Source organism: Squalius cephalus, assembly GCF_949319135.1.
Source record: "Squalius cephalus genome assembly, chromosome: 14".
NCBI lineage: Eukaryota > Metazoa > Chordata > Actinopteri > Cypriniformes > Leuciscidae > Squalius > Squalius cephalus.
In genome coordinates this window covers 5537880-5551701 of record NC_137135.1, presented here as the reverse complement: position 1 = coordinate 5551701, position 13822 = coordinate 5537880, and the positions used below count along the sequence as shown (strand labels likewise).

The following is a 13822-nucleotide window of genomic DNA, read 5'->3' as shown; positions in this document are numbered from 1 at the left end:
TATATAAATAAATACACACATATGCATGAATATATTTAAGAAATATTTATATTTATAAAATTATATTTATTTATATATGTATATACTGTATATATATTTCAATATAATTGATATTATATATACATTTTTATATTTTATATGTAAATAACACACTTTTCTTAAATATATACTGTACATGCATGTGTGTGTATTTATGAACAAAATGATTATACACAGCACACACACATATATTATGTAAACACAAACTTTTATTTTGGATGCTATTAATCGTTGCCCTGACTTATTTATTATCTATGACTTATTCTTATATATAATTTTAATAGGGGTTTAACAGTATACACAAAAGTCATGGTTTGGTACATACCGCGGTTTTGGGGTCAAGGTTCGAAATGGTACGATTTACATGTGCAGATTTACATGTCTGAATTGGAGTGTGGATCGCCTGTGACACACTGTATTCGTTTTCAGGACGAATACGTAACATTACACCCCTAAATTTGAATATAGCTTTGTGCATCTAAGACTCTTCTGCAATGCAAGAGTTGTAGCTGCTCTGGCGTGCCGCACAAGAGAGGAATACTGCAGTACAGACAACTAAAGGCCCGAAATTGTCCTGTTTATCCTTAGTCTGGAGAGGCATTAAGATGCTCGATTTCATGAGGGCAAGCACAATGTTTCAAACATGATTTTGATAATGTAACCAGACCACTTTGTCAGAGTAGTTCTAGACACACGGAGGAAGTTTTACGATCAAATTTTAAAATATATTTAATATTAATGTGTTTGAATTGAACTGCAACATTTGAATAATAACACACAGAGTTACAATGGCATCCTTTCTGAATGTTTTTATAGGTTGTATGTGTATTTTCTGATAGGACTCTTGCTCAGATAATGCAAAAGTAGTACTTGGCTTAAAAGTTTTCAGAACCACTGGCAGACAATATTAGTGCAATATTAAACAACATCTTTCTTGAGTTGTCGTCACTTGTCATGCACTGTGAATTACAGAACATTAGTGACAGGGACCATTCCTGCAACATGGAATTGAATGACTTGCTCAAGAGCACACCAGTGATACCTGTTACCGTTTATTTCATGGTTTTCTCTTTATTAGATCAAGTCTGCACTATTGTTACAGCCTCATCTTGCGGTATTTTATCACAGATGAAGGGTCAAGGTTTGGCTGGTTAGCATGACCCTCTTAGCCCCTGGTTGTTAAACTAAGCCATGTGGCAGCATAAAACATATGTCTGTGTTGATGTTCATACAAAAGTGAATTTCTGATGAAATCATTTGTTTTTCAACCAAATATTGCAAGTATTTCATTAGGATATATCATAGTGTATGTTTTACCACTTTGAATAGCTCTTAAAAACACAGCATAGTCACTACTGGAGCTACAAGATAAGTAGATGTGTGATTATTTACATGGCATATGTTAAAACAGACGATAAATCACTAGTGCCACAGAGGCTGGATGCCACCTTGCTTTGCCTTATTGAGCTTGCAATGTCAGTTGGAGAAACAGTGACCCCCGGAGGCTAAAGGGTAGTACAACGCGCACACAGGGCCTTTGCCAGCATCCCTCCTTTAACATTTAGATTAATATGGTTCACTTTCTATCAGCACACTCGCTGTTAATGCAATCTGCACTGCTTTCCCAAAGCAATTAACGAAATGGATGCACTGCTGTTGTTTTATCAAAAACAAGTTGCATCCTGAAGCACATCTCAGCTGTTGATTTATTCATTTGTTTCACTTTAAAAGCCTCAGGCACATCTCTTTTTTTATACAGAATGAGCCGAGGATGCGTGAAGCCCAGCAGGCAGAGGTGCTTAGAGATATGAGCTGTAACGTAATGTCGCATGAGGGAGAAATAGAAAATGATGATTTGGAAGAAGTACCTGGTATCTTTATACAACAAGAAGGTGCAACAAGACCGATAGGAGTGCAGTTATGATGAGGAATGACTATGGATGTAAATTGTTTTGTTGATTGGCGTAAACTCCAGGGGTTGATCTGAGAATGGGCGCAACCTCTTTGTGTCTTTATGCGTGCTTAGACTGCCCAAGAATAATGGTAGTGTTTCGCTGAAAAGAGAGAATATAAAAAGGCAGGGTGGACAAGAATGAAGCATGCTGATTTTCCTTAACGTTAAAGATTGGAAACTATGATAATGATGATATTAAGAAGCAGATGCCTTTATCCAACACAACTTTTTCTAAGAGAGTCAGTCTTCTTAAAGCAGGGGTGTCTAATCCTGCTCCTGGAGGGGTCAATATCCTGCCGATTTTAGCGATTTTACCCAAGACACTCGCCTGAAAATTTCTAGTAATCCTGAACACCTTGATTAGCTGCTTCAGGTGTGTTTAATAAAAACTGAAGCAAACCCTGGAGGATAGCGGCCCTCCGGGAACAGGATTGGACACCCCTGCCTTAGAGTTAAAGTATCCACTTTTGGACATATATTCACACACTTCTCTAAGGACTGAGTGGTAGTTAAGCAACGAGTTATGTTTAAAGTAAAAGCATGTAATGGCGAAGGGTTGTCAAGGTCTAGTGAGGACAAAAAGCACCATTAATGTGGTCCATACAACTAGGACTCTATGGCTAGTCTCTGAAGCTTTTCTGCTTAAAATGAGAAATAATATTTGAGAGCTTCAGAATATTTCATACATTGATGGTACCTTAGTCACTGCATGCGTTCCATCATTTTGCATTCCATGAAAAAAAAAAATAATAATATGGGTTTGGAACTATTTCTTAAATTCTAGCAGCCATGCATTAAATTAAAAACCGTCTCAGTGTCATTTATTAATTTATCTTTTATTTGTTTTGCAGAGATCCCAACAAACCAGTGCCTCAGGATACCAAGTTTATCCATACTAAGGCCAATCGTTTTGAAGAGGTGGCTTGGTCCAAATACAATCCCCAAGACCAGCTGTACCTGCACATTGGCCTAAAGCCACGAGTCCGTGATCACTACCGTGCCACCAAAGTGGCGTTCTGGAAGCACCTGGTCCCTCATCTGTACAACCTCCATGACATGTTCCACTACACCTCCACCACCACCAAAGTGCCACCACCCGAGACGACTCAGAATTCCCTGTCCACCAAACGTCCCAATGGCAAAGCCTGGCCGTTCAACACCAAGCGGCCACCAATGTCTCCAGCGTACAACAGCGAGAGTGGGAAGGAACAATGGAACGGGGAAGAGGAACCAGGCCCTCTGGTGGTGGAGAACCCACGGGATTATTCCACCGAGCTGAGCGTAACCATCGCAGTAGGAGCTTCACTGCTGTTCCTCAATGTTCTGGCGTTTGCTGCTCTGTACTACCGCAAGGATAAGCGGCGGCAGGAACAGCACCCGCAACCCAGCTCACCACGAGCCACCACCGCCAATGACGTGAACCGCCACGGCCCTGAAGAGGAGATCATGTCTTTGCAGGTGAACCAGACGCACCACGAGTGCGACGCAGGGCCTCCCGGTGACCCGCTGCGGCTCGCTTCACTTCCCGACTACACGCTGACTCTGCGGCGCTCGCCTGACGATATCCCGCTCATGACGCCAAATACCATAACCATGATCCCCAACTCGCTAGTGGGCATGCCGAACCTACATCCGTACAACACCTTCACAGCCGGCTTCAACTCCACCGGCCTGCCACATTCCCACTCCACCACGCGTGTATAGCTTTATGGAGATCCAGCAAAGGGAGGGATGGGGGGAAAAGTCATTGGTTTTAGTGAAAGCGTCACAGAGAGAGAAGGGGATTCAGGATGATGACAGAAACAAAATGATTTGAATAGACTTTTGCAAAAAGCAGTGACAAGTTCTTTCCAGATGTCAAGTTGTGCAAACCTGCCAAAACAGAACTGTTCTCTTTCCTTCGAAAAGGGACGAGCGTTTCGAGCAGTATTTTTTCTAATCATCGTTTTAAAAGAAAAAAAAAAAAAACGCCTTTCTAAGCAGAAACAGGCAAATGGAGTGATCGCTTTTTTTCTTGAATAAATAACAAAAAAAAAACAAAAACAAAAAAAACAAAGGAAAGTGCATTTTATTTCCCATCACAGTCTTTTGTGGGAAACACGTTTCGAAACAGTGGCCTCTAAGGTGACATCTGCATAATATTGTTTGCTTTGCTTTTCGATTTCTTTTCAATGCCTTATAAAGAGCTGTTTTTTTCTCTTAATTTGATGATCTTTCCCTGAGATGAGTTTGTGTGGAACATAGTGATCTGACTTGAGTGGTTGGATTTTAGGAAGCCTGAGACAGATGACTAATATGGAAACCGGTGGATTGAAACGGTAACTGCAACTCATTTTCCAGTTGCATAACCTCACATGTGGTTTTTACTTTTTTCTTCTTGGTTACACTGAAAATCTTTTGTTTGGAACTTTTCCACACGACAAAACTGGAGATAAAGACTTCTAAAGTTACTGTAATTGTTTTTGTTTAAAGAAGTGCATCTTTTACAACAAAATTATCTATCAGCTCCTGCGTCAAATTCCCATGAAATGCACACTTACACACAACGCTCAGAGCACTGTTTGACTGGTGTGAGTGATTATGGGTACGATCGGGAATATTTGAGTCTGTGTGTGTGTGTGTGTGTGTGTGTGTGTGTGTGTGTGTGTGTGTGAGTGTGTGCGCGCGTGTTTGATTGCCTTTTGCCATGTTTTTTTGTTAAATATTTGTGTGATGAGGGTGGGGGGGGGGCTTATTTACCACTGCGTTGATTTTGTTCACCACAAGTAGTCTTTCAACTGCGTCTATTGTCGTCTGTCTTTGCGAAATAGAACTTTTTGTTATTTTAAAAAAAGTTACATATGTCTAATTTTGCTTAAGAATTACAAAATAAATCTATTATTTTACATGCAAGAGAAAACAATAGCATAAGATTGAACTGAACTAACTGACATGATTCCATTGACTTTGTAAGCGTTCCTCTTGACTGGAGACAGTGGCCTCTTTACACTGAATAACCACGGTGTAGAACTGTCTTTCTTTAAATATATATATAAATATGGGCATACATACATATATGTATAGGGCTTTTATGAAGATTTTGCTCCCATTGACCTGAAAGTGTAAATTACCATTATTATCAATTATTAGGCTGAAAGCACCCATATTCAGAGGGCAGAGCATTTAGTGTCTGTGCTAGTTTTATTCTCGACACCATAATCTGAGGCCACAACAAGTGTCTTTTTAATAGCTCTATATGTATATTTATGTATAAATATATTTAATATTTATTTATGTATACCAGATGTATACATGCTGATTGTGCCATGTGCCAAATTAAACCATAAAACTGGAGAAGAAATGTTTCCAAAACACTATTTATTTTTATTTTTGTCCTACTCCATCACAGTTAAATGAATATTTCCAACCTGATTTATGTTGCTCGGAATTATGTGTGGAAGTCAGGGTGAAATCCTAAATCAGAGTCACCATTATGCTGTATGACAGCACAGAAAAAGGCCTAAAGACCCCATGAAAACTTCATTTTGCCAAAATGATGCATGATGTCCCATGAACATTGTGTCACCCTGGGAGATTTAATGCTAAACAGTCACTTTTAAGCAAAAACCTGCATAAATGAGTTTGCAACGTTTGCAGAGATTGGTGAGTAAAAGATGGAAAATTATGTGTATAATTACACACCTGCGAAACAAAAGCTATTACTGCAAAGCATCATTCCAGGCAATGGAGCACCTTTATGGTTGGAAACCAGCGTTATCATCAGGTATGAATAAACCCACATCCCACATCGAATGCAGCTGCAAAAGACAAAAAGAATGAGGATTTCTGAAAGAGAGTTTGTTCAGACCACAATCGTTGAGCCTCCAGCATCAGTCCCTGCTGAAAATCCAGCTTAAACCAGCATGAATTACATTTTGGTCCAGGCTGGTCTAGCTGGGGATCAGCAATGCTGGATTTTTCAGCAGGGCTGGCCTGTGATTTCAGCCAGACTCTTGTCCCGTTTGACCTTCATCAACCCCCTGCCACTCTTCCTCACAATAACTCAAACCCTCTCCAGGACATGCACATTTATCTACAGTTCTGTCCTCACTTTCAAATCACCTTCACCTACAGTAGCAGGTTCTCCACAGGTATCCGAGGTTAAACCAGTCCAGTTGGGTGCATTAGGCCCCGAAACATAAGCAAGCACATAAATGTAAACTTTAAAAGGACAACAAACTCTTCTTCATAATGCATTTAGCTGTGATGAAGATTAAATACCACGCCTCTGTGATTAAAAAGCTCTTGAAAGTAGGCTTGAATTAGAACTTCCAGAACCTGAGTCATCTGCAGATGCGAGTATTTATTACTCATGTGGGTGTTTAAGGATGTTTTGATGGCAGCTGATTCATCACTCATATTCAGTGTTTGATCCCTGATTGACTGAAGAAATAACACAACATTCATCATGGAGGTCTCACAGGAGCCGCTGGGTTTCCTCGGATGAGCGTGATGCAGACGAGGGTTATATTACAGACATGGATGGATATGAGCAGATAGAAACTCAGAGACCCGAAACTCAGAGACCCAAGGGGCCACATGACAGACACCTGCTTCAATATCTACTGACTAAAGTACTCGGGTGTCACGCTAAACCTGAAGAATAGGCATAAGTATGACATTAAACAAGTTTTTAGGCTGTGCAGTGAAGCAATTGGATTGTAGTTTTGTTCGCTTGAGCGTGTACCTGCCGTTGAGGAAATTACTTTAGCTCCTAGGCTGGAAGCCGCGGTGCATAACATCTTCTCCTCTGTGTCTTAAGTGCTGCTCTCATAAATCAAATGACTTTTCGCGCTTCCCTCTGCTGCTTTGCTCCTCTGGCCTCCTCTTTTACTGTTTCTGGTCTTATGATGCTCTGAAAGGGTGTAATGTGCTGTAGAAACTAATAGGACATTTCCATTAATTAGATGGACCATTTTATGACTCTTGTAGTAAGGTCTACATGTTTTACTGTGTTCAGCAATGGCGGTCCTCCCTATACACACAGTACGCAAGTTGCGTAGGGCCCCCAAACCACCAGGGGGCCCCTTACTCTCAAAAATGATTGTGCTTTAGTTTCATTTTTGATTTTGGCTTCCAACTTTAATTAAAACATGATGCTGCTTTCCATTCCTTTCCTTTAAAGCGGTGCGCTGTCACCCATAGCATCCAAATCAGTCGAATAATGTAATGTCACGTGTAAAAGCATATTAAACGAGGCTTTCTGTCCGCGTGATCCGAGATGGAGAGAAACACGGACAAGTACAGGCTACTCTGGGTTTCGGGTGTGCGCTTAAACTGACAAATACACGCCAAATATGTCAAAATATCCATCTTAGGGACTTTTTAACTTAAACGCATTCAGTTATGTCTTCAGTGAAAATAACAGCTGGGAAAGTAATCGAATGTTTGTCAGTGTATTAGGTCTGTGCATTCGGTCTTAAAGTGACAGCAGCCTAATAAACCAGCTGCTCTCTCTGTCATTAATGTTAATCAAGCAACAAAAGAAAACGAGAGAATCGTATTTTTACAGTTGATTATTCAATTTCTGTATAGTAGGCTATTATTAGTACATGGCGAAATTGTTTATTTCATGCATATATTTTTTTATGTTGTATTTGTCTTATTGTTTTTTTATTGTATTATTGAACATTTTTTAGACACTGTTGTTGGTTGATAGTGAAAAGCTCTGAAAGAACAGATTAAGAGGTTTGGGGGTCATTTTGGGGGTTTTATGAACCCTCTGACAGGGGCCCCTGGACAACGTTTTGCTTAGGACCCCCAGAAGTCTAGAAGCGGCATTGGAGTTCAGAATGCTAGTTTTGAATGCACACAAATATCTCCTCATGTCCGACTCCGTGGTCAATAATATAGCAGAAACATTTTAGGTTTTTAGGTCCTTTGTCTGGACCTGTTAATATAGAGATACAAAAGGGTGTTTTATTCAATTTATCCCTCTTGTCAGGGTGACAAACAATAGCAATAATTTTCCATACTAGTGTATCCAAATAATATGGAGGCTTCTTTGCACCACTGAATAAAAAATACAAAATGTTATTGCAACTTTTTATCTCACAATTCAAACTAGAATTGCAAGTTTATATCTAGCAATCCCAGATTTATTTATTTTTTTCACAATTGCAAGTTTATATCTCCCTCAAGTCTCTCTGATTTTCTGGTCTCTAGATATGACTTGGGTCCCTCCTTCAATTTAAAGATAATATAAGGGGATTTCACTCATCAGTTGTATTGTCAACCAAGTGGAAATGAAATCTTAGAATGCTAATATTACGTCTCTCATCAGCAATCCATGTCATTTCAGGTATCATTTGTTTCCATTGGACGAACCTGTGCAGGCATGTTTAATTTAGGTATAGGGGTCTGTTCAGATCACTGACTTCGAGTATGTGCGATAATAATAGTGATAGTCATCTTGGAAAGCACCACTTTTAAACGATTTGCTTGCTTTTAAAAGCTTGTGTAGTTTTCTCTTGTTGATTGGAAATTTTACTGTGAGCTGCAGCTAGAGAGGTCAGAGATTTATTATTTTCTTGTAGTTGAAAAAGGTTTAAATTAACTATGATTAATTGAGTGAACAATAGTTCATTTTTAGAAATAATCCAAAGTTGGACTGGGGAGTATAGATGGTTTGCACTCGCTTTTGGACTTGAGGGCCTTAACTGGAAGGATTGGAGCATTTGAGCATATGCATTACTCTCTTTCTTTCCCTCCCTCCCTCCCTCTCACTCATTAAATAGTTTTAAAGATTATTAGCTGCAGTATTGCTTTGAGGGCTACAGGATCCATTGAACAGATGTGCAGGAGATTCACAGTAAATGCGCCCACAAGGTAATACACATTAAATAGAGCTAATAGCACATGCTCTAAGGTGTTAAGAAGCGATCTCAACCATGACAAGCTAACGGCGCATTTTAATCTTATTAACCTTATGTACTGTGCCAACCCAACTGCGACGACTGCACACAAACAATAAAATGATCTTGCAGGTAATTGCATGCAAAGGAAGGGAAATAACTGCATCTTTGAATGTTACATATTAATTGAAGACACTGAAGCGGTCATATAGAACTAATATGTGTTGAGTGATGTGTGGATGTAATAATTGTGAATGACTTCCCATGAGACACAGGCTTGGGTTTGAATTTTATCTTCATTTGAAAAGAGCTGGGGTTTTAAAATGAATGTATCTATCCACCTCACCAGAAAGTATCAGCTCTCTCAAAAAAAATTTAATAAAAAATTACACATTATTTTTATCATTAAGTACCGAGGGTGTGTAGGCACCTATTGTAATTGTTAGTGTTATTATTATTATTATTTTTAGGACAGTCTGAACATTAACCACAGCAAATATTGGAGTATCTACATCAATCCCTCTAGCACCACCAACTATCCAAAAATCGATCTCACATTTATGCTAGTAACTTTTGAACCATAAAGGCTAGAAAAAAAACATATTTTTGTTTGGCTATATCTTTGCAATGCTTTAGTGTATTCAGACCAAACTTGGTGCGTGTCATGAAAACCATGACCTGAGTAAACCTGCACAGTTTCTGCACAGTGTCACCTAGTGGTCAGGAGATTTGAAAAAAAAATGGCTATTTTTGCTTAAACCATTTGAAAGATTTGTAAAAAAATAAAAATAAAAAAACAACAACAACATTTTCTAATTTAGTTGAAAATGATAAAAAAAAATACTAATGTATTCTTGTATCATTACAAGTTGCACCTTTTGGTCAAATATTATAATGAAATTTTGAAAAATGCTAATAGGTTTTGATTAATTTTGCCTATTTTATTGAATCTGGTCTTTCTTGATTCCTTGAGTCATGATAACAATTATGCCATAGTCGGTCAAACATTCTGTCCATCATTTTAATTTCTTTGAAAACATACTTTTTCTAATTCCTCTTAGACCGATGGTTAGATTTTCACCCAATTCGATTCAGATCATCTTCAGACCATGCCGGCAAAAAAGTTATGGATTTTGTGTTGATAGACAAAACTGTTATCGTTTACATAACGGACATAACAAATTTGATGGTGTGATGCCAAACAGAATCTGAGGCTGTATCTCTGCAAGGTTTTTGCTGTATTAACTCCAAAATTTGTCATTGTCACCCCAGACCACGTCAGTTTTGTGATAGCGCCACCTATTGGTCAAAAGTGATAAGCAATGAAATATTATTACAAGTGATTTATTTATGATTTTTCAACGATTTTGCCTAAAATAATCTACAAATGTCTTGCATGTTATTAGCCCCTTAATCAATTTTGCTATGTTCTGAAGTGTTTAGAAGAATTGAATAACAATTTCCATTTAAATCCTCTCTCCATTAGTTATATAACGTGTATATCTCTGACCAGGCCTCTGCAGCAGTCTCCTGCTCTTTCTTTCATTACCTTCAGATGGTGTTGTCTTTTTTCTTCAAAGTAAATGGAGTGAGATTAATACCTTGAACAGACGGTCCTAACCTCAGTGCTATTATGCTAAAGAACAAATATCATTATCATCATGTCATTATCTCTAATTTCAGGCGCTTTATAGCTGATTTGAGGAAGTCTTTCCTAAATGAGATCCATAGAGTGTGCCACTGAAAAGAAATGAATTTGGCCCTAAGTAAAGCTACATTTTCAAGTGTGGTTTGAACAACCCAGGCTCATTGGAAAAAAGTGCCTGTGGCAACATTTCAGCAAAATAACATTATTTTATTTGCTTGTTGCACATTTGGTGACACTTTCAAATATCCAGAAAGTGGTGTTAAAACCGTTTCATTTGAAACTGACCAATGCAAGTCTGGCAGCTTTTATTACATTGGTTGTTGTATGTATTGCTGCAATTCAGAAATGAAATGTCTGGTGAGTGGCATTTAAAGGTTAAAGCTCTATCACATTTGAAAATAACGTATCACCTCTAAACCTAACCAATGGTGTTAAAAAAAAAAAACATATTTCCTGATGCAACCATGCCATTTTAGCTCCAGTCTTTGATGCCATTTTAGCTCATGACTCGTGTTTCACGCACTCGTACCCAAACACTTCGCATCTCATGTGCAATGCTGCACCAGGTAAGCTAACAAGCAAGTTTACTTGGCCTATATCAGAAAAGCAACACGTTTGGAGCTGATTATGTGATGCAAATGTAAAAATGTGTTAGACATCCCTGTGCTTTTATTCCAAAATATAATCTACTACAGAACAGATGGTATAAATATGCTCCCAGCTATTTGAAGTGTTTAAATAATGACTAGATGAGCACTACATTTGTTTTCATTGATCACAGAAGTATTCTAGAAAATCATAATGGCTAAATGCACATAAATCCATGACTGACATTATTTACTAGGTTTAAATTCATGCTTACAATTTGTCCTTGTTGAAAGAACTCAGAACAGCTGCTCTCTGAAATGCATGACCACCGGCAATCAAAAAAGGTCAAATAAATGATACATGATATCCTCTTGTACCTCCAGTAATATGGTATGTATTGAAGAAAAATGGCAAGCTGGCCTCTAACCGCACAACTGAAAACTAGCCCCAATTTAAAATATTTCTCCTAATCTGGAAATGCATTTCTGTGGCCCTCGAGCAGGGGGCTGGATATGAGTCAAAGTCATCCAGACTTTCTACTGCTCAAGCCATTATTTTCACACTGTGTCACACATTGCAGTGCACTCCATTACAGAGTCTCCAGCATCTTATTTAAAGGGATAGATCACCCAAAAATGTCAATTCTGTCATCATTTACTCACCTTCATATCATTCCAAACCCGTCAGAATTTTGTACACAAACTTTCTGCGCAACTACCACTTTGTCTCTTCAAAAAGTTCATAAAGTTCATTATACTATTAATTGATTGATAGTATTTGATTTGATTTTATTCACATATATAAACATTCATCAAAGAGCACATCAGATATGGTAAACGGAAGAACAAGCATATTCGCTTGACGTGCGAGAACCAATGAGCTTCATTCTCTTCTTGAGCAGTACGCTTGAGCTTCAACAAGAGCCAATCAAGTTCATTCTCGTGTTACTCAGCACGTCTGAGCTTCAGCAAGAACCAATGAGGTTCATTATCTCACATTAATCAAGTACGGTTCAGCTTCTGTTTTCGCTGATCAAGGTGTACATGAGAATAAAAGCCAAAAATCTGTTCAGAATCTCTTCAGAATATTTGGACTAAACCACTCGATTCATATGGATTAGTTTTACGATCTCTCTATGAACCTTTTGAAGTGAAGTTCAGAGGTTGTCCACAACGTTTTTCAAAAGCCTATGACTATTCCAGTTTGTGTGTGTGTGTGTGTGTGTGTGTGCGTGTGTGTGCGTGTGTGCGTGTGCTTATTTTTCTATCCCAGTAGGGACTTCAACCTGAATGCATACTCATGGGGACTTGTGTCACCGTGGGGACCTAAACTGAGGGTCCCATAAGGAAACAAGCTTATAAATCATACAGAATAAGTTTTTTTTTGAAAATGTCAAAATGCAGAAAGTTTTGTGTAATGGGTAAGTTTAGGGATAGGCTTAATGTAAGGGGATAGAATATACAGTTTGTACGGTATAAAAAACATTACGTCTATGGAGAGTCCCCACAAAGACAGCACAAGACTAGAGAAAACACCTCCAATGTACATGACACTTTCAGGTCTAGAAATCATACTTTTAAACATGTTTCCAGGCATTGGGAATCCTGGTTCATTGAAGAAAGTTGAGAGGGCCATGCAGTTAGAATAAGAAATATCTTGATTTTTAGTTAATTTGCTTATTTTAATTCATTTTAAATCATCTTGAGGCCCCCTTGGAAGTTTGCTGGGGCCCCTAGTGGTCCCTAGACCCCTGCTATAGATAGACTCTCCTGCAACTGAGAAACAGGAATATTCTTGTTTTATTAGAATTCAGAAAATCATTTTTATTTTTAATAAAAAAAAGCTTTTTAGAACTGCATTGGCAAGTTTTGGCCATCAGATGGCAGTGATACAAATGTTTTAAGAATCTAATACTTATCAACTGTAGTCACTAAAGGAAATATTTAAAGGGAAAAAAATATTCAGGCCTTTATTAGATCATTTAATCGTATAATTTAAAATTGACTTTTTTATATATATTTTTTTTATATAATATATTACTTTTATAGCTATCAAAATGAGTAACCTTAACTAATTGGTTAATATCTAAAGGATAACATAATGAGTACAAAAGACCAGCATTCTTTTGTAGTGAAGTTTACCCAAAAGATTTCCTTGCTCTTTCTTGTTCTTCCTGTTCCAGATAACAGTCTTTGTGGGAGAGTGATTAAACATTTGTTAAAACATTCATCTGTTCTGAAAGTAGCATTTCGTGCCATATACCAGTTCTGTTAATACTGAAGTGTTGACAGATCAGATCAGAATCTGCTCGACTGAACTTGTGTGCACTTCATTCCAGACAAAAAAAAAAAAAAAGAGAGAGTTTGTACTGTTTGTTTTGGAATTACCCAGGCTTCCGTGGGGCCATTAATAGGTTTGGTTGGCATAAACAGAGTGTAGAAACTTGTTTCATGGTCTACTTTTTTAATCTTTTGTTGCATAAGCAGCATGTGTAGCGTAGTGCTGCTCTATCTTAATGCAATCATTGCACAGTGCATCTCTCTAGGGTGTACTTCAGCAAAGCATTGCATCAAACAGATGTCAAGCCACTGTAAACAGAGGAGGAGGGGTTCCAAGATGCACAAAACACGCACATTTTCTTGCATACATTCTAATTAGGCAATCAGAGGAAGGATGCTTGAAAGCACCTGTTTTCTTCTG

At 38.2% G+C, this 13822-nt stretch overlaps 1 protein-coding gene across 3 annotated transcripts in view; it reads left to right on the top strand.

Moving 5' to 3' along the window:
• nlgn3a (neuroligin 3a) overlaps nucleotides 1-5216 on the top strand; it is a 202478-nt gene extending 197262 nt beyond the window's left edge. For all 3 annotated transcript variants that reach the window (XM_079891895.1, XM_079891893.1, XM_079891894.1), the window contains one exon: nucleotides 2845-5216. In XM_079891895.1, coding sequence (XP_079748021.1) covers nucleotides 2845-3697 — 853 coding nt within the window. In that variant the 3' untranslated portion in view covers nucleotides 3698-5216. The remainder of the gene's footprint in view (nucleotides 1-2844) is intronic.
• The last annotated feature ends 8606 nt before the right edge of the window (nucleotides 5217-13822 follow it).